Source organism: Pelodiscus sinensis, chromosome 1 (assembly GCF_049634645.1).
Source record: "Pelodiscus sinensis isolate JC-2024 chromosome 1, ASM4963464v1, whole genome shotgun sequence".
In the NCBI taxonomy this organism is placed as follows: Eukaryota; Metazoa; Chordata; order Testudines; family Trionychidae; genus Pelodiscus; species Pelodiscus sinensis.
The window spans coordinates 334,197,805-334,221,894 of record NC_134711.1 but is presented as its reverse complement, the minus strand read 5'-3'; the positions used below and the strand labels follow the sequence as shown (position 1 = coordinate 334,221,894).

The 24,090-nt window shown below is 46.6% G+C and overlaps 1 protein-coding gene across 1 annotated transcript; it reads right to left on the bottom strand.

The window, feature by feature from the left end:
- Nucleotides 1-367: 367 nt before the first annotated feature.
- LOC142818626 (olfactory receptor 52E4-like) lies at nucleotides 368-14,813 on the bottom strand. Its single transcript, XM_075899668.1, has 4 exons — nucleotides 14,627-14,813; nucleotides 14,087-14,215; nucleotides 1,093-1,308; nucleotides 368-558 (listed from the first exon to the last, which is right to left on the bottom strand). Exons 1-4 carry the CDS (start codon nucleotides 14,811-14,813, stop codon nucleotides 368-370), a joined length of 723 nt encoding a protein of 240 aa, XP_075755783.1.
- Nucleotides 14,814-24,090: the final 9,277 nt, after the last annotated feature.

The following is a 24,090-nucleotide window of genomic DNA, read 5'->3' as shown; positions in this document are numbered from 1 at the left end:
GGGATAGAAGGGGAGGGGAGGAGTGAGCAAAAGTGCTGGACGTTGATGGAAGTGTCAGAACGGAGGTGGAGACCTGGGGGATACAATGAAGAAGGGAATGTGCCTGACGGGATTAAAGTGGTGTAGGGGCCAGGGTTTGAGGGATTAGTCAGGGAAGCAGGGAGACAGTTAGAAGAAATTAGACACTTGGACACCTGAAGTGTTAACGAGTTCCACCCAGAGCAATAGCCCAGTTATTCTCCTTGACAGAGCACAGTAAGATCAGGATAGGATTGAATGACTCTCTGACTGACCCACTAGGTGAACAGGGCTGAGCACCGTCTCCCCAGCCAGCTCTGCACTAACCATGGTCTGCGAGCCAGAGCACTTAGGCACCTTTGTGAACAAAGAAATGCAGCATCCGGTTCCGGATCTGTTTGGTCCTCACACCATAGATGATGGGATTTAGTGAGGGGGGCATCACATAGTACATGTTGGCAATAAGAACTTGGACAGGGTGCGGCTTCTTCTTGTCAAATCGTCCCGAGAGGGAGAAGTAGAGACCTGGGATGTGAAATACTAAAATGGAGCAGATATGGGAGCTGCAGGTCCCAAAAGTCTTGAGCCGGGCGTCCTTTGTGGGGAGGCTGAAGATGGCCCTGAGGATCTGGGTGTAGGAAACAATAATCAGAATCACATCCAGACCCAACACACAGAATAGCACAAATAAGCCGTAGTGGCTACTGGCTCGGGTGTCACCACACGCCAGCCACACTACATTCATGTGTGCGCAGTACAGCTGGGGGATGATGTTAGTTCCGCAGTATGACCACTGCCTCGCCAGCAGGACATAGGGCAATATGATCAAGGCACCACGCAGCACCACTGCCAGGGCAATTTTGGTTACTGTAGCGTTTGTCAAGATGGTGGAATGTCTCAGGGGATGGCAGATGGCCACGTAGCGATCCACAGCCATGGCCATGAGGATTCCAGACTCTATTGTTATGAAGCAGTGAATGAAGAACATCTGGGTGAGGCAGGCGCTGAAATTGATCTCCCTGGAATTGAACCAGAAGATGCTCAGTGCTTTGGGCACAATGGATGTGGACAGACCCAGGTCAGTCATGGCCAGCATGCAGAGGAAATAGTACATGGGCCCATGGAGGCTCAACTCCATCTTCACGATACACAGGATTGTGAAGTTCCCCAAGAGGGTTACAATGTATATGGTGCAGAAAGGGATGGCGATCCAGACATCAGCTGTCTCCAGGCCCGGAATGCCCTGCAGGATGAAGGTGGAAGGGTTGATGACCTTGGTTGTGTTAGAATCTGACATGGAGTAGAGGAGAATGTGTTGAACTGTGAGATAGAAGAATGCCTCTTGTATGTTCCGTGCGTTTTCCTGACTTCCTCTTGCTCTTATTCTTGGATGGTGGTTGTAAGAGAAATCCTGGAAGAAAAGGCAACACAGACATGACTGGTAGCGGGTGTGATGATTGGATCAGTTGGTTCTTGAAAGTAGGAATAAGGGATCTTCCGGAAAAGGACATATTTTCCGCAAGATCCTGTCTAGAATGGCGCTTTTCTCTGGCAAGACCCCGAGCCGGAAAAAAGCGGTAGCCATGTTCATGCAAATGCTGCGGGGGATATTTAAATACCCCGCGGCATTTGCAATTCCGAAGTGTCTCATTAGCATCCCTTTTCCGGAAAGGGGTGCCAATGTAGACACAGCATTAGTTTCTCCACTATGGCTTTAACATCTTTGAATGCTCATTTAGCCTCTGGATCATACTGTCCCCCGCCCCCCCCCCCCCCCCCCCCCGCCCCGGTTGTTTAGCAGGCTTGTTGCTTCTGATGTACTTAAAAAACATTTTGTTATTACTTTTGGAGTTTTTGACTAGCTGTTCTTCAAACTCCTTTTGGGCTTTTCTTATTACATTTGTACACTTAAATTGGCGTGTTTATGCTCCTTTCTATTTACCTCACTACTTTTAGACTTCCACTTTTTAAAAGGTACCTTTTTATCTCTTACCGCGTCTTTTACATGGTTGTTAACCCATGGTGGCTCTTTTTCAGTTCTTTTACTATATTTTTTAATTTGGGGGTATACGCTTAAGTTGGGCCTCTATCATGGTGTCTTTCAAAAGTGTCCATGCAGCTTTCAGGGATTTTACTTTAGTCACTCCACCTTTTATTTTCTGTTTATCTAACCTCCTCATTGTTGTGTAGTTCCTCTTTCTGAAATTAAGTCCCATGGTTTTGGCCTGCTGAGGTGTTTTTCCCACCACAGGAATGTTAAATGTTATTATAATATGGCCACCGTTCCCAAGCGGTGCTGTTATAATTACCCCTTGGACAAGATCCTGCACTCATGCAGGCCTAACTCAAGAATTGCCTCTCCCCTTGTGGGTTCCTGTACCAGTTACTCCAAGATGCAGTCATTTAAGGCATTGAGGAATTTTATCTCTGCATCTTGTCCTGGGGTGACGTGTACCCAGTCAATATGGAGATAATTGAAATCCCCCACTATTACCGAGTTTTTTATTTTGATAGCATCTCTAAACACCCTTAGCATTTTATAGACACGATGAATGTCCTGATCAGGTGGTCGATAATCGATCCCTACTACTATACTCTGATTAGAGCATAGAATTACTGTACATAGAGATTCTATAGAACATTTTGATTCATTTATGATTTTTTACTTCATTTGATTCTACATCATCTTTCACATATAGTGGCACTCCACCATCCACATGGCCTATTCTAGCCTTCCAATATATTTAATATCCTGGTATGATTGTGTCCCACTGATTGTCCTCGTTCCACCAGTTTTCTGTGATGCCGATTATGTCAATAGCCTCCTTTTTTATGTGTTCATTTCCCACATGATTTGGCCCATACTTTATACTTTTCCATCCTCTCCTCCTGACTAAAACCTACAGAATCTCTGTCAATAGACTCTCCTCTTACAGAAACCGTGAGTTATGCTGTCTGCCGGGGCCCATATCCGAGATGTTACGGAGGCATTGTTGAGGAATATTCGGCTGACTACCCCATGCTACTCATCCATGTGGGCACAAATGATACTGCTAGGTGTGACACTGAGCAGATCAAGAGTGACTACAGGGCTCTGGGAGTACGGGTGAAGGAGTCTGGAGCACAGCTGGAATTCTCTTTGATCCTTCCTGTTGCAGGTAGGGGCCCGTGCAGAGACTAGTACATCCTGGAGGTGAATGCCTCGCTGCGAGGATGGTGTCGCCAGGAGGACTTTGGCTTCTTCGACCATGGGGTGCTATTCCAGGAAGGACTGCAAAGCAGGGATTGAATCCACCTTTCGAGGAGGGGGAAGACCCTATTTGGACACAGAATGGCTAACCTAGTGAGGAGGGCTTTAAACTAGATTCGACGGGGACAGGTGAGCAAAGCCCACAGGTAACTGGAGAACATGGAGAGCTGGGAGATGGGTCAGAAATAGGAGGGAGCGTGGGCAACAATGGCAGAGAGAAAGGAGGGTCAGGGCAAAACTGGGAGGCAAGGTCAAATCAGGATCTTAGATACCTATATACAAATGCAAGAAGTATGAGAAATAAGCAGGAAGAACTGGAAGTGCTAATCAATAAGTACAATTATGACACTGTTGGCATCACAGAATCTTGGTGGAATAATACACATGATTGGAATGTTTGCATAGAAGGGTACGGCTTGCTCAGGAAGGATAGACACGGAAAAAAGGGAGGAGGTGTTGCCTTATACATTAAAAATGAACACACTTGGAGTGAGGTGGATGTGGACATAGGAGACAGAAATGCTGAGAGTCTCTGGGTTAGGCTAAAAGGGATTAAAAACAAAGGTGATATCATGCTAGGAGTCTACTACAGGCCACCTCCCCAGGTGGAAGAAGTCGATGAGGCTTTTTTTAAAGAACTAACAAAATTATCCAAAGCCCAAGATTTGGTGGAGATGGGGGACTTCAACTATCCAGATATATGTTGGGAAAATAACACTGCGGGGCACAGGCTATCCAATAAGTTCTTGAACTGCATTGGAGACAACTTTTTATTACAGAAGGTTGAAAAAGCTACCAGGGAGAAAGTTGTTCTAGATTGCATCCTAAAAAATAGGGAGGAACTGGTTGAGAATTTGAAAGTGGAAGGCAGGTTGGGTGAAAGTGATCATGAAATCATAGAGTTCACAATTCTAAGGAAGGGTAGAAGGGAGAACAGCAAAATAGAGACAATGGATTTCAGGAAGGCGGATTTTGGTAAGCTCAGAGAGCTGATAGGTAAGGTCCCATGGGAATCGAGACTGAGGAGAAAAACAACTGAGGAGAGTTGGCAGTTTTTCAAAGGGACATTGTTAAGGGCCCAAAAGCAAGCTATTCCGATGTGTCGGAAAGTTAGAGAATATGGCAAAAGACCACCTCGGCTTAACCACGAGATCTTGCATGATCTAAAAATAAAAAAAGGAGTCATATAAAAAATGGAAAGTAGGACATATTACAAAGGATGAATATTGGGAAATAGCACAGGAATGCAGGGGCAAGATTAGAAAGGCAAAGGCACAAAATGAGATCAAACTAGCTATGGGAATAAAGGGAAACAAGAAGACGTTTTATAAATACATTAGAAGCAAGAGGAAGACCAAGGAGAGGGTAGGCCCACTGGTCTGTGAAGAGGGAGAAACAGTAACAGGATACTTGGAAATGGCAGAGATGCTCAATGACTTCTTTGTTTTGGTCTTCACCGAGAAGTCTGTAGGAATGCCTAACATAGTCAATGCTAGTGGGAAGGGGGGAGGTTTAGAAGGTAAAATAAAAAAAGAACAAGTCAAAAATCACCTTCAAAAGTTAGATGCTTTCAAGTCACCAAGGCTTGGTGAAATGCATCCTAGAATACTTAAGGAGCTGATAGAGGAGATATCTGAGCAATTAGCTATCATCTTTGGAAAATCATGGGAGACAGGAGAGATTCCAAAGGACTGGAAACGGGCCAGTTAGTTTAACTTCTGTGCCAGGGAAGATAATGGAGCAAGTAATTAAGGAAATCATCTGTAAACACTTGGAAGGTGGCAAGGCGATAGGGAAAAGCCAGCATGGATTTGTAAAGAACAATTCACATCAAACCAATCTGATAGTTTTCTTTAATAGGATAAAGAGTCTTGTGGATAAGGCGTAATCAGTGGATGTGGTATACCTAGACTTAGGTAAGGCGTTTGATACGGTCTCGCATAATATTCTTATCAATAAACTAGGGAAATACAACTTAGATGGGGCTACTATAAAGTGGGTGCATTACTGGCTGGATAACTATACTCAGAGATTAGTTATTAATGGTTCACAATCGTGCTGGAAAGGCATAACAAGTGGGGTTCTGCAGGGGTCTGTTTTGGGCCTGCCTCTGTTCAATATCTTCATCAACAATTTAGATACTGGAATAGAAAGTATGCTTATTAAGTTTGCAGATGATACCAAGCTGGGAGGGACTGCCACTAATCTGAAGGATAGGGTCATAATTCAAAATGACCTGGACAAATTGGAGAAATGGTCTGAGATAAATAGGATGAAGTTTAATAAAGACAAATGCAAATTGCCCCACTTAGGAAGGAACAATCAGTTTCACACATACAGAATGGGAAGCGATGGTCTGGGAAGGAGTACGGCAGAAAGGGATGTAGGGGTTATAGTGGGACCACAAGTTAACTATGAGTGAGCAGTGTGATGCTGTTGCAAAGAAAGCAAACATGATTCAGGGATGTAGTAACAGGTGTGTTGTGAGCAAGACAGGAGAAGTCATTCTTCCGCTCTCCTCTGCGCTGGTTAGGCCTCAATTGGAGTACAGTGTCCAGTTCTGGGAACCGCATTTTAAGAAAGATGTGGACAAATTGGAAAGGGTCCAGAGAAGAGCAACAAGAATGATTAAAGGTTTAGAGAACATGACCTATGAGGGAAGGCTGAAGGAATTGGGTTTGTTTAGTTTAGAAAAGAGAAGATTGAGGGGGGACATGTTAGAAGTTTTCAGGTATCTAAAAGGGTGTCATAAGGAGGAAGGAGAAAACTTGTTCATCTTGGCCTCTGGGGATAGAACAAGAAGCAATGGGCTTAAACTGCAGCAAGGGAGGTTTAGGTTGGACATCAGGAAAAAGTTCCTAACTGTCAGGGTGGTCAAACACTGGAATAAATTGCCCAGGGAGGTTGTGGAATCCCCATCTCTGGAGATATTTAAGAGCAGGTTAGATAAATGTCTATCAGGGATGGTCTAGACAGTACTTGGTCCTGCCATGAGGGCAGGGGACTGGACTTGATGACCTCTCGAGGTCCCTTCCAGTCCTAGTATTCTATGATTCTATGATTGTCTGAGCCATGTGCTCCACCGCACCAACCGGCTTTCCCCCTCTCTTAGTTTAAAGTTTATCTATGACCTTTTTAACGTTTAGTGCTAGCAGTTTGGATTCACCTTGGTTTAGGTGGAGTCCATCCTTCCTGTATAGGCTCCCCCTCTCCCAAAAGTGTCCCCAGCTCCTAATAAATCTAAACCTCTCCTCTCCACACCATCGTCTCATCCACTCATTGAGACTCTGAAGCTCTGCCTGCCTACCTGGCCCTGCACGCAGACCTGGAAGCATTTCTGAGAATGCCACCATACAGGCCATGGATTTCAGTCACTTTCCTAGCAACCTAAATTTGATCTCCACAGCCTCTCTCCTACCTTTCCATACATTTACCATGACCACTGTCTCCTGCCCAGCATGACACATAAGTCTATCTAGATGCCTCAAGAGATCAGCAACCTTCGCACCAGTCAGGCAAGTCATCACACACTTCTCCTGGTCATCACAAACCCAGCTATCTACGTTTCTCATCATAGAATCTCCCCATTACTTACACCTGCCTTTGTCCTAATGACTGGAGTTCCTTCTCCCAGAGACATAATCTGGATACCCAAACATCATATGGAAGGGGGTTCCAACTATGGGAAGGTTTCCCTCTGCTCTCCTTGACTGCTCTCCTTCCCTGAGCCTTTCATCCTCCTTAATAGCACAGGAGCTGTCAGACTGGAGGGGGGACAGTTCAACAGTGTCCCAGAAAGCCTCATCTGCATACCTCTCTGCCTCCCTCAGCTCCTCCAGTTCAGCCACCCTGGCCTTCAGAGCCTGCATTTACTCTCTGATGATTAGGAGCTCCTTGCATTGGGTGCACACATACACCACCCAACCATCTGGCAGATACTCACACATACTACACTGGATGCAATAAACAGGAGAGCCCCCACTCCGCTACTCGGCTTCTGCCTGCATTTTCTCCTATGAATAATAAGGTTCTATATGGGGGTTGATTTAAATGTTTGGAATATAGTTTAGTCTCAAGTTTCAAAGAGTGTCTAAAGCAGCTTGCTCCCTCTAAGCGCCCCTTCTCCACTTCTCTCTCAAAATTCCCTCCCGTTTGCCATCACCCAGTTTACAAGATTCCCTGGTTGCTTACTAGCAGGTTCTATAAGCTCTGGTCTTCCTGATAGCCCCTCCCTTTCGCTAAAGCTCGACCAATGAGCAGAGAGCTTTAGATTTCAAATCCTAATTAAGTCTCACAGCTTCCAACTACCAGCCTGAGCACACGGCCCTTCAAACAAACCAATAACGCAGCAGAGGAATCTCCAAACAAACGAACACAAGCCCAGAATCCCCAAACACAAACACACACACTCCAGAGAGCCACTTACCCCAAACTCCTGTAAATTGCCCTACTTCACCAGGAAAGCTCCCCTCTCAAAACTCCCTCCTGTTTGCCATCGCCCTGTTTGCAAGCAATGGATTGACCATTGAAGCTACTCGAAGCATCACACTGAGTGCAGACTGTCTGGCACTGTCAATTAGAATGTCTCATTTTAGTTAATCACTTTGACTATTGTTAATCATTTGGCCTGAAATCTTGCCCCAAAGGAGGCCTGCTGCGGTGTGGATAGTTATCAGAAAGTTTCAGACATGACAGTTCAGCCTGCTCCTCTAATGCGACAGGAGAGACGGTTTGTGACCCACATTGGAAAATCCTTCAATCTGTAACAGTGAGGAGCCCCATCACCTCCTGGCTTTGCAAGAGATACAAGTGATGAAACAGCCACCCTGTTAGCAGCCAGAGCCCTGAGATGTGAGGGGAGGCGGTGACAGTGTCTGGGCATGAACACACAGCTGGCCCCCGAGGGCTTTGTTCTGTTCTTCCTCCAAGGAGAGTTTTCCCTCCGTAGAGCCTGAGCAACCCATGGGCCACAGCCTTAGAGTTTTGCTTTGTATTGTACAGCTACTGACACCTTTCCTCCTAACGGATCCCCTGGGCCACAGAAATGCCCCAACCTTAGAGCTGAAGGTGTCAGCCAGGATGCAGAAGCAGGAAATGGTGTCCCTGGGCTCTGTTCTGTGCAGGTGGGTGACAGGGAATGGATCATGTGAGGTTTAACTGTCCTGTTCACTCCCTCCGGGGCACCTGGATTGGCCACAGTCGGCAAACAGCACACTGGGCTGTATAGACCGTTGGTCTGACCTTGTGTTCTTACGTAAGAATGGGAAGGGCCCTGAGAGGTTCAGGGTCTGTGCAGTGCAAAAAAGACCACAGACCAATCCCCTCTCCCAGCACACCCAGCACACGCATAGCGCATTGGGGATCTAGGAGGAGAGGACGGTACCTGTGAATCCTGAGGTGGAAGTCTCTTCCCAGGGAATCTGTCTCATGCAGACACGTCCTGCACCTCTCTCACTGCACCGTCTGCAGCAAGTAAGAGCTGTAGCAGAGAATCCAACGTCTATAAGGCAGCTCTGGCCCATCGCATTGGGCATCGCTCAGCACCCAGGGGAAGTGACAGCTGGATGTAAACAGGCTGGAGACTGGGGACACTCAGGACTGAGTCTCTGTCTCCATGTCTGTGCCTCTGGGCTCATTATCCAGGTTTAGCTCTGCACAGGCATTACGGGACTTCCCAGTGGGAGATGGGACGATTCAGAATCTCTGATGAGCCCCAAGGGAATTGGCTGCTCTGTGTATTTGTGTCCAAAACAATAATTGATTAGTTAAAAAACAAGGAACCGAGGGTTGATGCCGAGTGCTCTAGAGTTGATCTGCTAACAGGGAAATGCCCAGGAGGGCAGGGCAGACAGTTCCACGAGGCGTACAGCTAGTTTGGATAGGAAGCCTAATCCGAACTAGCTACTCCGTGCCGCGTGTAGCCGTGCAGCACGGGGTCTGACCTAGCCAGCATTTAAAAATGGCGCCGGCCGGCTTCATGGAAATGAAGCCCGGGAAATTCTAATCCCGGGCTTTATTTGCAACTCCGTATGACTACATTACCCCCCTAGTTCGAACCCTGTTTTATTCTCTCTCGCTTTCTTAAAGGTTCTCAATATTTTAGTCTAGCAGCGCTTTAAAGCCTAACAAATCATGGAGATGAAATCATGAGCTTTTGTGGGTACAACCCACTCGTTCAGATAAGAGGAGTATTAAAAGTCCAGTTCCAAACTAAATAGGGGATGGCAGGTGGAAAAGAAAGAAAAATAGTGAATTGGTGTTTTCATATTAAAAGAAGCTGATAGAGAAGGCGCAAATTGTTCTCAAGTGCCCATTGGTTGGTTGGTTAAGCCATGAGGATGTGGAAGGGAGTGTGCTGGCCCAGAAATGTCCTTATTCACACCTTTGTGATGGCACCCAAGCTAGTAAATGAAGTTAAATTCCAAGGCTTCCCTGTGTATTTCATTTGTGAAATTAGCTTGAAAAAAACAGTAACTTTGAGATCTATTCATGAGTGCCCGGGCAGGATACAGTGTTCTCCAAGAGGTTTTGTTTGCTTTTTTGACTGTACTTAATCCTCCAAGACTTCGCTCTTCACTTGTAACAGCTAATTTAGTTCCCAACGTTTTGTGCTTATATTTGGAATAATGTTTTCCAGTGGGCATTACTTTGCTTTTATTAACCATGTATTATTGCCCTTTTGTTGTCCAGTCCTCTGATTTTGGGAGATCCTTTTGAGGTTCTTTACAGTCTGCTTTGGATTTAATTATCTTATCAGTTTAGGATCATCTGCAATTTTGCCACCTCGCTCGTTCTGCCATTCTCCAAATCATTAATGAATAGGTTGGATTAGGCTGGTCAAAGTGCAAACCGGGGCAAGACAATCATTCCATTCTAAAAACTGACCATTTATTCCTTCCATTTGTTTCCTGTCTTTTAACCAATTACCACTCCATGAAGGGTCCTCCCGTTTTATCCCAGGAAAACTTACATTAAGAGCCTTTTCTGAGGGACCTTGTAAAAGCTTTCTAGAAATGTAAATCAACTATGTCTACTGGATCCCATTGCCCACAGGTTTGTAGATGCCCCCAAAAAGTTACTACGTTGTTCATAGATGATTTCCCTTTATAAAACTCATGTTGAGTTTTCCGCCTAACAAATTATGTTCAGCTCTGTGTCTGACAATTCAGTTCTTCGTTATAGTTTCTAGAAATGTGGCCATATTGAAGTTAGATTTACTGGCATGGAAGTTCCAGGATGACTTCTACGGTCCTTTTAAAAAATGGCATCACATTAGCCATTCTACTGTAATTTGGCACAGAAGTTGATATAAAGTATGGGTTACAAACTACAGTTCTTTCAAAACTCTTCGGTAAATGTCATCTGATCGTCATGCAGTATAATGTTCCATTTCATCAGTTTGTTTGTGTCTCATTAGTTTCAAGCACATTAGGAAGACAGAGGCAGGCCCGACAGGGGCACACAGAGTACTCAAAAGTCTTTCAAGTGCTCACTAAAGGTTCAAAGGATTGACATAGTAGGGCTGCTCCTTTTGTTCAGTTTGGCTCAGGAGGTCCCATCAGATGCCGGAGAACTCTCTCAGTGGGGATTCCCACTACAGACAAGGGGACCTCTGGAGCTTCTGACACTCCCAATGGGGCAGCTGGTGCTAGGGCAGGAACTACCATCATCTCTCACCTCACAATAGACTCCCAGCCCGTAGAAGTGAGACTTGAGTCAGTGTCTTGGAGAGCTTCTGGGTGGGCCTAGGACAGCAGGGGACAACCAGCTGGGTCCTGGCTTCCTGAGTTGGGGGGGTTCCAATCCATTTGATGGTGGGGATCCCCTGTCAGCTCATGTCGGGGCCACTGTGAAATTCTGAGGGCTTGTGTCACGTCTCTGTGAACCTGGTCATAAACCCAGGGGAAGGTGGGGTCTTCCTCCTGCTCAAGGTAAAAATTGGACACTCCAATATGGAGAAGAGTGACAAAGAGTCAAGAGAGTCTTCACTCTGTCAGAGCCAGCAGAATGTCTGTGCCAAGTGGGCTCAGGCTGCCAATGGGTGTAAGTCACCTCAATGTGCTGAATTTGTATGGTAGAGCATTGTTAGGCCTTGGGATTAGGTTTCATCGCCTGGCTTGGATCATCAAACCAGGTTTGGAGGCAGGGACTTGGGCTCCTGGCATTAGAGGGTCTCAGCAGTCAAAAAACCCTTCATCAAGGAGATCGTCACTAAGCAGGATTGGTTGTTGGTGGAATACCCAAGCTCTCCCCCAGGATGGGGAAAGATGGACGAACTGCTCTGAAGAGATTTGTTCAGCAACCTTGCACTCATTGTATTGCTTGGGATGTGACTGTTGCCAGAAGAGGACTTTGATTTCCAGGGTTGTAAGCTGAAACCTGTCCGTGGGTACTTAGCTTTTAGCCCAAAATCACTGGCAGAATTTTTCCAGACTGGTGTCTAAGGTATATGAATTATCAACCTTTCAGGTTCTGTAATCTCATGCCTTAGCGATTGGTGTAGTAATCAGGATTGGCTGGTGTAACATCCCAACAGGTCTCCTGCTCCATCAATGATAATAACCTTTTCTCTGGGGCTACGTCTAGACTGGCAAGATTTTCTGCAAAGGCTTTTAATGTTAAAATCATTTGTGGAAAAGATCATCTAGATTGGCACGGATGCTTTTCTGCAAAAGCACTTTTGCAGAAAAGTGTCCGTGCCAATCTAGACGCGGTTTTGCGCAAGAATTCCCCAATCGCCATTTTCGCCATCGGGACTTTTCTGTGCACTGACCCTCTTGAGCAAAAACATTTCCGGAAAAGGGCTTTTGCCCGAACGGGAACATCAAAGCATTTGCGGAAGAAGCACTGATTTCAGAGAGTAGAACGTCAGTTCTTTTGCGCAAAATCAAGAGGCCAGTGCAGACAGCTGGCACGTTTTTGCACAAAAGCAGTTGCTTTTGCAGATAAACTTTCCAGTCTAGATGCAGCCAGGGTGTATGTGTCAAAGAGCAAACTCCGAGGAGCACCCAAAGTCCACAAAACCACACATGGATTGAAAATGCCCCAACAGGTTTATTTGCAACAAAACTTCAATAATTCAATAGTGGATTCTATTGAAGCACTATGTATATTTACTCCTTGAAAAGGGACTCACATCAGTAATGCCCAGGAATGTGACATTTCCCCCTTTGCTTGACAGAAACATTTCTTTGGGGTAAGCTTTTATACACAGGCACCAACAAGTTACGAACATTCCTGATGTACTGAGTTGGCATCCTCTGCCATTACCTAGGTCTACCCATTACCTTGTACATGGGGGTTCGGTCAATATCTATCATGACATCAGCTGGGTCTGTTTGTTCTTGTTTTGTGTGTCTGTGGGGGTAGGAGGTGGTAGAATGTGTTTCTTTACAACGTGTTCTGTTATGATCCTTCTGGAATATGTTCATAGTCTGGGCCTAGTGCCTTTTAGAGCTGAGTGTTTCTATAATACCAGCCCTGTTCTTGCTCATTTGTGAGTGAGGGAACAGCTTCTTCCTCACAGCTTCACTTTGCTTTATATTAACAAAGTCTTGACAATTGCTGTCTAGGCCCCAGGCCTCAGACCAGCCCTGTGGTACATGAGCTTACATTTCAGGCTCTCATCTTACTACAATTGGTAGCCATGCAGAGACCATATCTTATGATCCCAGAAAGTACAGGATCAAGAGGGTGGCTGACTGATACAGGCCTCTCCCCACCCACTGCTGTCTCATTACTGAATGATTTTAAAAAAAAAGGTTTAGTGTCTTCAAGACGATTTATCTTAGAAAACAGTATGGTCAAATGAGAAAGTGGGGTTTCACATCTCCCCAGGGGGCTGCTCTGCTTGGTCCAAAGCTCCATATTTTCGACTAGACACATGTTGGCTGTGTCTACACTGGCAAGTTTTTTCCGGAAAATCAGTCGCTTTTCCAGAAAAACTTGCCAGCTGTCTACACTGGCCGCTTGAATTTTCAGAAAAGCACTGACAGTCTAATGTAAAATCATCAGTGCTTTTCTTGAAAAACTATGCTGCTCCCGTTCGGGCAAAAGTCTATTTCTGAAAGACTTTACCCAAAAGCGCCAGTGTAGACAGCACAGTAGTGTTTTCTGCAAAAAAGCACTGTTCGCAAAAATGGCGCTCGGGGATTTTTTTGCGGAAAACCGCATCTAGATTGGCCACGGACACTTTTCCGCAAAAGTGCTTTTCCAGAAAAGCATCCTGCCAATCTAGACATCCTTTTCCGAAAATGCTTTTAACGGAAAACTTTTCCGTTAAAAGCATTTCCGGAAAATCATGCAAGTATAGACGTAGCCCTTTAGTGTGGTGTGCACAGGACCATTTAGTGTAAGGGTTGGTAGGCTGCCCACATTCTTCACCAAGTATTGTGGTTTAGAGGCTTTTCCTCCCCTTTGTATATGTGGGAGGCCACTCCACCTCCGTGTAAGGAAAGGAGTCATCTATAGTTATAGATTTAGACCCAGGGCATGGTTTTCAATTAGCAGTCAGTGTTTGAGGTACTAGTCAGGGGGCAAGGATACAGTTACAAGAAATTAGAAACTTGGACACCCTAAGATTTCCACCCAATCTAATTCCCCAGTTCGTCTCATTGACAGAGCACAGTAAGATCAGGACAGGATTGAAAGACTCTGTGACTGAGCCACTTGGTGAAGAGGTCCAAACACCATCTCCCCAGCCAGCTCTGCAGAAGCAACGGTTGCTAAGACAGAGCAGTTAGGTGCCTTTGTGAAGTTAGGAGCCTTTGTGAACAAAGCAATAAAGTATCCGGCTCCATATCTGTTTAGTCATCACACCATAGATGATGGGGTGCAGCATGGGGGGCATGACGTAGTACATTACGGCAATAAGAATTTGGACAGGGTGAGGCTTCTTCTTGTCAAATCGTCCGGAGAAGGAGAAGTAGAGAGCTGGGATGTGAAACACTAAAATGGAACAGAGATGAGAGATGCAGGTCTTGAAAGTTTTGAGCCGGGCATCCTTTGTGGGGAGTCTGAAGATGGCCCTGAGGATCGGAATATAGGACACAACAATAAAAATCACATCCAGACCATTAATACAAGACAGCGCAAAGAGGCCGTAGTAACTACTGGCTCGGGTGTCACCACAAGCCAGCCCCACCACAGCGATGTGCACGCAGTAAGGCAGGGGGACCATGTTAGTTCCACAATATGACCACTGCCTCACCAGGAGGACAAGGGGCAACATGATCAAGCCACCACGCAACACGATGGCCAGGACAAGTTTGGTCAGCATGGCACTTGTCAAAATGGTGGAATGTCTCAGGGGAAGGCAGATGGCCACGTAGCGATCCAAAGCCATGGCCACCAGGATACCAGACTCTATCGCTATGAAGCAGTGAATGAAGTACAGCTGGGTGAGGCAGGCGCTGAAATCGATCTCACTGGAATTGAACCAGAAGATGCTCAGTGATTTGGGCACAATGGATGTGGACAGACCCAGGTCAGTCATAGCCAGCATGCAGAGGAAATAGTACATGGGCTCATGGAGGCTCAAGTCCATCTTTACGATACACAGGATTGTGAAGTTCCCCAAGAGGGTAATAACATACATGATGCAGAAAGGGATCGAGATCCAGACATGGGCTGTCTCCAGGCCAGGAATGCCCTGCAGGATGAAGGTGGAAGGGTTTATGACCTTGGTTGTATTAGAATCTGACATGGAGTAGAGGAGAATGCGTTGAACTGTGAGATAGAAGAATGCCTCTTATACGTTTCGTGCGTTTTCCTGACTTCCTCTTGCTCTTGTTCTTGGATTGTGGTCTTAAGAGAAATCCTGGAAGGAAAGGCAACACAGGGATGACTGGTAGCGGGTGTGATAGTTGGGGCAGTTGGTCTCCTCACACAGTGAAATGGGACATTTTCATTGTTCAGAGAAATGATGGGTGAACAGCTGGATTTTCAAATGTTAATTCCATATTTAATGGAGTGCCATCCTCAATCGTGGAAACTTTAAAAGCACCAGCTGGAAAAAGTGTGGTGGGACCCTTTTTACCCACCTTTGGTTCTTAATGCCTTGAAAGTCAGGCTAGAGATCCTGTGCTATAGAGAGCCCCACATTTGCATGGTTTCTCCAAATGTGAGCGTGGATAATAATCACAAACCTTTTCCAAGACGTGTGCCAGAGGGAACCATCTGAGATAGAACAGGCAGTAAAAAGCCCTGGGGGTCACAGACAGTAAGAGCATAGAAACCTTGCTCAGTCAAATCAATGGTGAAAGCCTGACAATCTGAAGATGCTCGGGACATGTGCTCAGCTTTCATCCCCCAGCCTCCGGAAAGGACACAACTGATGTAAAGGGGGTATGTGAGACAGGCTGAGAGAATGGGGGTGCCTGCCCTCTGTGAACAGACTGAACATCAGGGACAGTTTAGTTTAGGGAGGAGACAAAGAAGGGGAATACGCTAGAGGAGAGGAAGATAAATAATTAATATGATTGCACTAACATGGAAAAAAGAGAGAAAAAAGAATTAGAAAAAAAACCAGGAAAGATAACTGTAATTTCTTTCAGAGTCCATGAGATAGCCAAAAGCTACAATTCCACAGTCATTGCTGGTGAAACACTTTTGGTCAAAACCCAGCTGAATAAAAAATCGAAGGAATAAATTAAGATGGAGGGAGCAATTCCTGGACAGTGTTCATGTGGAGAGAGCTGAGGTAGCTGTCCAGGAACACAGGACTGCTGATGCACCACTGGTGGAGGAGGAGATGGCTCAGAGTGGACACTGGCAGCTGGTTACTTCTGGCATCTGACACTGCTCCATCCCTGATCCGAACCCTCCCGCCATGGTACTAGGAAATCGTTATGTTCTTCTTGATAAAGGAGATAAGGAATCACTCCATATAAGACGAAGAGGAGAAGCCTCGTACCCCCAGGGCTCGGAGGTCTGCTGCCAGCACTGCGAATAGGAAATATAGGGCAGTGGTGATCAAAAACTCTCTTCTTATGGGGAAGGAGGCACTCATCTGTCACCCTGACATATCATCTTGGGAGGTGCTGCCTGCTGCGGGTCCATATCTGAGACGTTACGGAGACATCATCGAGGATTATCCGGCCTTCTGACTACTCCCCCATGATACTGTGAGGTGTGATGCTGAGCGGATCAAGAGTGACTACAGGGCTCCAGGAGTATGGGTAAGGAATTTTGGAGCACAGGTAGCCTTCACTTGGATCCTTCCTGTCAAAGGGAGGGGCCTGGGCAGGGACAGGTGCATCCTGGAGGTGAATGCCTGACTGAAAAGATGGTGTCACCAGGAGGGTTTTGGCTTCCTCGACCATGGGCTGCTATTCCAGGAAAGACTGCTAAGCAGGGTTCATGTCCACCTTTCGAAGAAGGGGAAGAGCGTATTTGGTTAAAGACTGGATAACCTTGTGAGGAGGGCTTTAAACGAGGTTTGACGGGGACAGGTGAACAAAGCACAGGGGTAAGTAAAGAACATGGAGACTTGGGAGAGGGGTCAGAAAAGAGGAGGAGTGTGGGCTATAATAGCAGAGAGAAAAGAGAAAAAAGGCAGAACTGGGACACAAGATCAAATCAGTATCTTAGATGCCTATATACAAAGGCAAGAAGTATGGGTAATAAGCAGGAAGAACTGGAAATGATAATAAATAAATACAACTATGACATCATTGGTATCACAGAGGCCTGGTGGGATAATATGATTGGAATATTGGTATAGAAGGGTACAGCTTACTCAAGAAGGACAGGCAGGGAGAAAAGAGGGGAGGTGTTGCCTTATATCTTAAAAATGTACACACTTGGACTGAGGTGGAGATGGACATAGCAGACAGACATGTTGAGAGTCTCTGTGTTAGGCTAAAAGGGGTAAAAAAAGGTGGGGGATGTCATGCTAGGGGTCTAATACAGGCCACCTAGTGAGGCGGAAGAGGTGGATGACTCTTTTTTCAAACAAATCACAAAATCATCCAAAGTGCAGGCTTTGGTGTTGATGGGGGAATTCAATTATGCAGACATACGTTGGAAAACTAACACAGCGGGGCACAGACTATCCAATAAGTTCTTGGACTGCACTGAATGAAACTCTTTATTTCAGAAGGTTGAAAAATCTACAGGGGGGGGAAGCTGTTCAAGATTTGATTTTAACAAATAAGAAGGAAGTGGTTGAGAAGTTGAAAGTGGAAGGCATCTTGAGTGAAAGCGATCATGAAATCATACAGTTCATGATTGTAAGGTATGATAAAAGGGAGAAAAGTAAATTAGAGACAACTGATTTCAGGAATGCAGATTTTGATAAAATCAGAGAGCTGATAGGAGGCATGGGAGGCAACACTGAGGGGGAAACCTACTAATGAGAGTTGGTAGTTTTTCAAAAGGTCATTATAAAGTGCACAAAAGCAAGTTATTCCGCTGCGTAGAAATGATGTCAAACCAATCTGATAGCTTTCTCTGAAAGAAAAACTAGTCTTGTGAATAAGAGAAAAGTGAGGACGTGGAGAAGGTGGACGTGGAAAGTCAGTGGATGTTATAAACCTTGACTTTAGGAAGGCTTTTGATACAGTCTTCCACAATATTCTTGCCAGCAAGTTAAGGGAATGTGGATTGGACAAACGGACGGTAAGATGGATAGAAAGATGGTTAGAAGGCCGGGCCCAGCAGATAGAGATCAATGGTTTGATGTCAGGATGGCAGCTGGTTTCTAGTGGAGTGCCCCAAGGTTCGGTTCTAGGACGAGTTTTGTTCAATATCTTTATCTTTTTGTTCAATATCTTTATTAATGACCCGGATGAGGGGATAGATTGCACCCTCAGCAAGTTTGCAGATGACGCTAAGCTAGGGGGAGAGGTAGATACGCTTAAGGGCAGAGATAGGGTCCAGAGTGACTTAGACAAATTGGAGGATTGGGCCACAAGAAATCTGATGAGGTTCAACAAGGACAAGTGTAGAGTCCTGCATTTGGGACGGAAGAATCCCAAGCATATTTACAAGCTGGGGACCAACCAGTTCAGTAGTAGTTCTGCAGAAAAGGACCTGGGAGTTACAATGGATGAGAAGCTGGATATGAATCAACAGGGTGCCCTTGTAGCCAAGAAGGCAAATGGCATATTAGGTTGCATTAAGAGGAGCATTGCCAGCAGATTCAGAGATGTCATTATTCCCCTTTATTCGGCTTTGGTGAGGCCACATCTGGAGTATTGTGTCCAGTTCTGGGCCCCCACTACAAAAAGGATGTGGACACATTGGAGAGAGTCCAGAGGAGGGCAACCAAAATGGTTAGGAAGCTGGAGCATATGACTTATGAGGAGAGGCTGAGGGATTTGGGTCTGTTTAGTCTGCAGAAGCAAAGAGTGAAGGGGGATTTGATAGCAGCCTTCAACTTCCTGAAGGGGGTTTCAAACAGGATGGAGAGAGGCTGTTCTCAGTAGTGACAGTTGGCAGAACAAGGAGCAATGATCTCAAGTTGTGGTGGGAGAGGTCCAGGATGGATATTAGGAAAAACTCTTTCACTAGGAGGGTGGTGAGGCACTGGAATGGGTTACCTAGGGAAGTCGTGGAGTCTCCATCCCTAGAGGTTCCTCGCTGCTTTTGCAGATTCAGACTAACATGGCTACCCCTCTGATACTTGACATCCCTAGAGGTGTTTAACTTTTGGCTTGAGAAAGCCGTTGTTAGGTTGATTTGGTTGGGATTGGTCCTGCCTAGAGCAGGGGGCTGGACTTGACCTTCTGAGGGCTCTTCCAGCTCTATGGTTCTATGATTCTGAGAGATATAAGTAAGGAAACAGCCACCCTGTTAGCCACCAGAGCCCTGAGATATGAGGGGAGGAGGAGAGAGTGTCTGAGCATGAACACACAGCTGGCCCCCAAGAGCTTAGTTCAATTCTTCCTCCAAGAAGAGTTTTCCCTCCGTAGAGCCTGAGCAACCCATGGGCCACAGCCTCAGAGTTGTGTTTTGTATCGTACAGCTACTGACACCTTTCCTCCTGACGGATCCCCTGGGCCATGGAAATGCCCCAGCCACAAAGCTGAAGGTGTCAGCCAGGATGTACAAGCAGGAAATGGTGTCCCTGGGCTCTGTTCGCTACCGCTGGGTGACAGGGAAGGGATCATGTGAGGTTTCACTGTCCTGTTCCCTCCCTCCGGGGCACCTGCATTGGCCACGGTCGGCAGACAGGACACGGGGCTGGATGGATCATTGGTCTGACCCCGTCTGGCCATTCCTGTGATATTATAAATAAGAATGGGAAGGGCCTTGAGAGGGTGAGGATCTGAGCAGTGCAAAAAAGACCACAGACTAACTCCCCTCTTTGCACGCCCATAATGCATTGGGGATCTAGGAGGATGGTACCTGTAGATTCTGAGTTTGAAGTGTCTTCCCAGTGTCTTCTTCTCATGCAGCCACGTCCCGCACCTCTCTCGCCGCACCGTCTGCAGCAGCGGCCCGTGCTAAGAGCCATCGCAGGGATAGCTCCGTCTATAAGGCAGCTCTGGACCATCCCATTGGGCATCGCTCAGCACCCAGGGGAAGTGACAGCTGGATGTAAACAGGCTGGAGACTGGGGACACTCAGGACAGGGTCTCTGTCTCCATGTCTGTGCCTCTGGGCTCATTAGCCAGTTTTAGCTCTGAACAGTCATTACAGGACTTCCCATTGAGAGATGGGACGATTCAGAATCTCTGCTGAGCCACAAGGGAATTGGCTGCTCTGTGTATTTGTGTCCAAAACTGTAATTGATTCGTAAAAGAAACAAGGAACCGAGGGTTGATGCCTAGTGCTCTAGAGTTGATCTGCTAACAGGGAAATGCCCAGGAGGACTGGGCAGACAATAGAGACAGATCTGCAGACAGATGGCTGAGGGAGACACAAACACTTTCCACAGACACTTGGGGCTGTTGCTAACATATAACTAATCAATAGTTGTTGCATGTGTTTATCATCCCACAGTGCAACACCTGTCACTGAAGAAGGTTCAATGCAATGGTCAAGGAAACGGCACCTGAACTTTCTGAGATTACAAGGAAGTTGACCTGAGGCAGTGAGTGAGCCACCCAGAGAAGAGCACACAGGGAATGAGAAACCAACCCCAGGAGTCCTGACTCTCCTCTCTCTCAGTCATTGTATGTATGAGAGGGGAGAAATAGGTTCACAATCGGGCAGACTGCAAACTCCAATGCAGTTACCTCTGAGCCCTCTGCACAGTGCTGCCTAGCAGCCCAGGGAATATCGTCCTCCCCTCTATCCGATGGATCCTTAGTGTTTCCACAGACAGACACTTCCTCAGCGTGAGCTGCACCCTGTCTGAAAGAGACAGAAGGTTTATTTCAAAAGAACATTAAAAAAAGTCTTGGAAAATCGGTCCCTGGATTGGGGCCCGTCTACCATCCCACTCCCCATCCCCAATGGATCAAGTGTGTGATTGCTCCCCTCCGGCAGGGCAGTCCCACAGGTGCCTCTCAGAGCCGGAGCTGCAGGCTGGGGGCCTGGCTGCACAGCCATTTTATCCTGGGCAACCTCTGCCAAGTGACCAGTGAGGAGACATTGCAGTTCTCCCACTGTCCCCCAATTTCCTCCTCTGCCCCCTCAGACACAAACCCCTGTGCTCTAGGGTGGGGTCTGTCCCCTACTCAGCCGTGCTGGGCTCACAGCCAACACCCGGGACAGGTGTGTCCCTGGCAGACCCTGCACCTTCCCCTTCCCTGAGATGGGGTTGCCTCCTCCTGAACATTTGTCATACAGCGTCCTCTTAGCATAACTGAGAGCAAAACTTAGACTGTGCCAGGAAAATGGGAGGAGCTGGGAGTGGGACTGTTTCCCACAACATGGAAAGGGAAGAGCTGTTGGTAGGGGTGTGATACTGAAAGCTATCAGTGGGGCAGCAATCCTGCAGAGGGGAGCTATCCTGCAGGGCGAGTACCTGGGGCAGATGTACCACCAGGAGTGTGGCCAGATGGGGCTGGATCTTGCCACCATGCTGTCAGCAGAGTGGGGAAATAGCTCCCTGCCCCAAAACACTTCTGTGCCCCCTGGCTAATGGTTTCATTCCACGAGGTGTAACAGTTAACTTGAACTAAGGATTTAGTTTGAGTTAACGTTTGACTGCTGCGTGTAGCCGCGGGCAGTTAGTTCAGACTAAGGGGATTTAGAAATGGCGCCCAGATGGGAAGATGCAAATAAAGCCTGGGATATTTAAATCCCGGGCTTCATTTGCAACTGCAAATGCCGACGTTAGCCTCCCTAGTTCTAACTAGGGGGCTAGTGTAGATATACCCTTATTAGGTGCGTTTAAGAGTGATACACTTTGTATTTATTAATATTACAATTCATTTGCCATTTTCATGTAATCATCGAACACTAGAACAGGAAGACACTTTGAAAGGTCATCAAGTCCAGGTCCCTGCCTGTGTGGTAGGACTCACTACCATCTAGATTTTTTCTGAGAGGTGTCTATCTAACCTGCTATGAAATATCTCAAGTGACAGAAATCAGAGAGGTAGCCGGTTTGTCTGAATCTGCAAAAGCGGTGAGGAGTCCTGCGGCACCTTAGGGTTCGTCTAAACTACATGCCTCTGTCGGCAGAGGCATGTAGATTTGTTTTTTTTTGGAAAAGGTAAATGAAGCCGCGATTTAAATGATCGCGGCTTCATTTACATTTACATGGTTGCCGCGCTGAGCTGACCAACAGCTGATCAGCTGTTTGTCGGCTCGTACGCTAGTCTGGACGTTCCCCCTGTCGACATCAAAGCCCTTTGTCGGCAGCCCCGGTAAACCTAATTCCACGAGGAATAACGGGGCTGCCGACAAAGGGCTTTGATGTCGACAGGGGGAACGTCCAGACTAGCACGCGAGCCGACAAACAGCTGATTAGTTGTTTGTCGGCTCAGCGCGGCAGCCATGTAAATGTAAATGAAGCCGCGATCATTTAAATCGCAGCTTCATTTACCTTTGCCTATGTGTCTAATCTACATGCCTCTGCCGACAGAGGCATGTAGTCTAGACACAGCCTTATAGAATAACTGAAGTGTAGGAGCAAAAGCTTTCGTGGGCAAACACCCACTTCGTCAGATGCATGTAGTGGAAATTTCCAGAGGCAGGTATAAATATGCAGGCCAGAATCAGGCTGGAGATGATGAGGTGGATCCAATCAGGAAGGATGAGGCCCACTTCTAGTAGCTGATCTGGAGGTGTGTGGATTAAACAGACTGTGAATGGCTCGCTAACTACAAAAGCAGCTTCTCCTGTCCTGGAATTCAGACCTCTGGAATTTATACTTGCCTCTGGAAATTTCCAGTACATGCATCTGACGAAGTGGGTCTTTGCCCACGAAAGCTTTTGCTCCTACACTTCAGTTAGTCTATAAGGTACCACACGACTCCTCGCTGATTTTTCAAGCGATAGAGATTCCACAACCTCTCTGGGCTACTTATTCCAATAGTTAGCCATCTTGACCGGTAGGAAGCTTTTCGTAATGTGCAGTCTGATTCTCCCTTCCTGCAATTTAAGCCCATTGCTTCTTGTCCTATCATCCGAAGTCAAGGAGAACTTTTCCCTACTTACATCTTGAGTCCATCCTTGGAGAGAGATGGGCCTCCCATCACCCTGTTACCTGGAAGAAAACACTCTGACCCAGACAAAGAAGGGAAAAGATAAAAATTCCTTTGTCCACGTTTGAAATCCCTACCTGCATTCCTATTGGGTGACCAGATACCTGGCTAGGGACAGGAGACCTACTCAACCCTTTTGTCCTCAGTTGCTGGTTAGCCCTCCTGGCTATGACACTCCCCTTCCTCCATCCCTCACAGGCCCATCCTCAGCCACATGCTCACCGTCTCGGCTCACTCCACCCCCAGAGTGGACTATGTCTACTGGATCCCATTGCTCATATATTTGTTGATGCCCCCCAGAAGTTACTATGTTATTCATAGATGATTTCCCTTTATAAAACTCATGTTGAGTTTTTCCCCTAACAAATTATGTTCAGCTCTGTGTCTGACAATTCAGTTCTTCGTTATAGTTTCTAGGAATGTGGCCATATTGAAGGTAGTTTTACTGGCATAGAAGTTCCGGGATGACTTCTACGGTCCTTTTAAAAAATGGCATCACATTAGCCATTGTACTGTAATTTGGCACAGAAGTTGATATAAAGTATGGCTTACAAACTACAGTTCTTTCAAAACTCTTAGGTAAATGTCATCTGGTCGTCATACAGTATAATGTTCCATTTCATCAGTTTGTTTGTGTCTCATCAGTTTCAAGCACATTAGGAAGATAGAGGCAGGCCCGACAGGGGCACACAGAGTACTCAAAAGTCTTTCAAGTGCTCACTAAAGGTTCAGAGGATTGTCATGGTAGGGCTGCTCTTTTTCTTCTGTTTGGATCAGGAGGTCCCACCAGATGCCGGAGAACTCTCTCAATGGGGATTCCCACTACAGACAAGGGGACCTCCGGAGCTTCTGACACTCCCAATGGGGCAGCTGGTGCTTGGGCAGGAACTACTATCATCTCTCACCTCACGATAGACTCCCAGCCAGTAGAAGTGAGACTTCAGTCAGTGTCTTCTATTGCCCTTAATAGCCAGCTGGTGGAATGTTCTTGGGAAGCTTCTGGGTGGGCCTAGGACAGCAGGGGAGAACCAGCTGGGTCCTGGCATCCTGAGTTTGGGGGGTTCCAATCCACGTGATGGTGGGGATCCACTGTTAGCTCCTGTCGGGGCCACTGTGAAATTCTGAGGGCTTGTGTCACGTCTCTGTGGACCTGGTTCATAAACCCAGGGGAAGGTGGGGTCGTCCTCCTGGTCAAGGTTAAAATTGGACACTCCTATA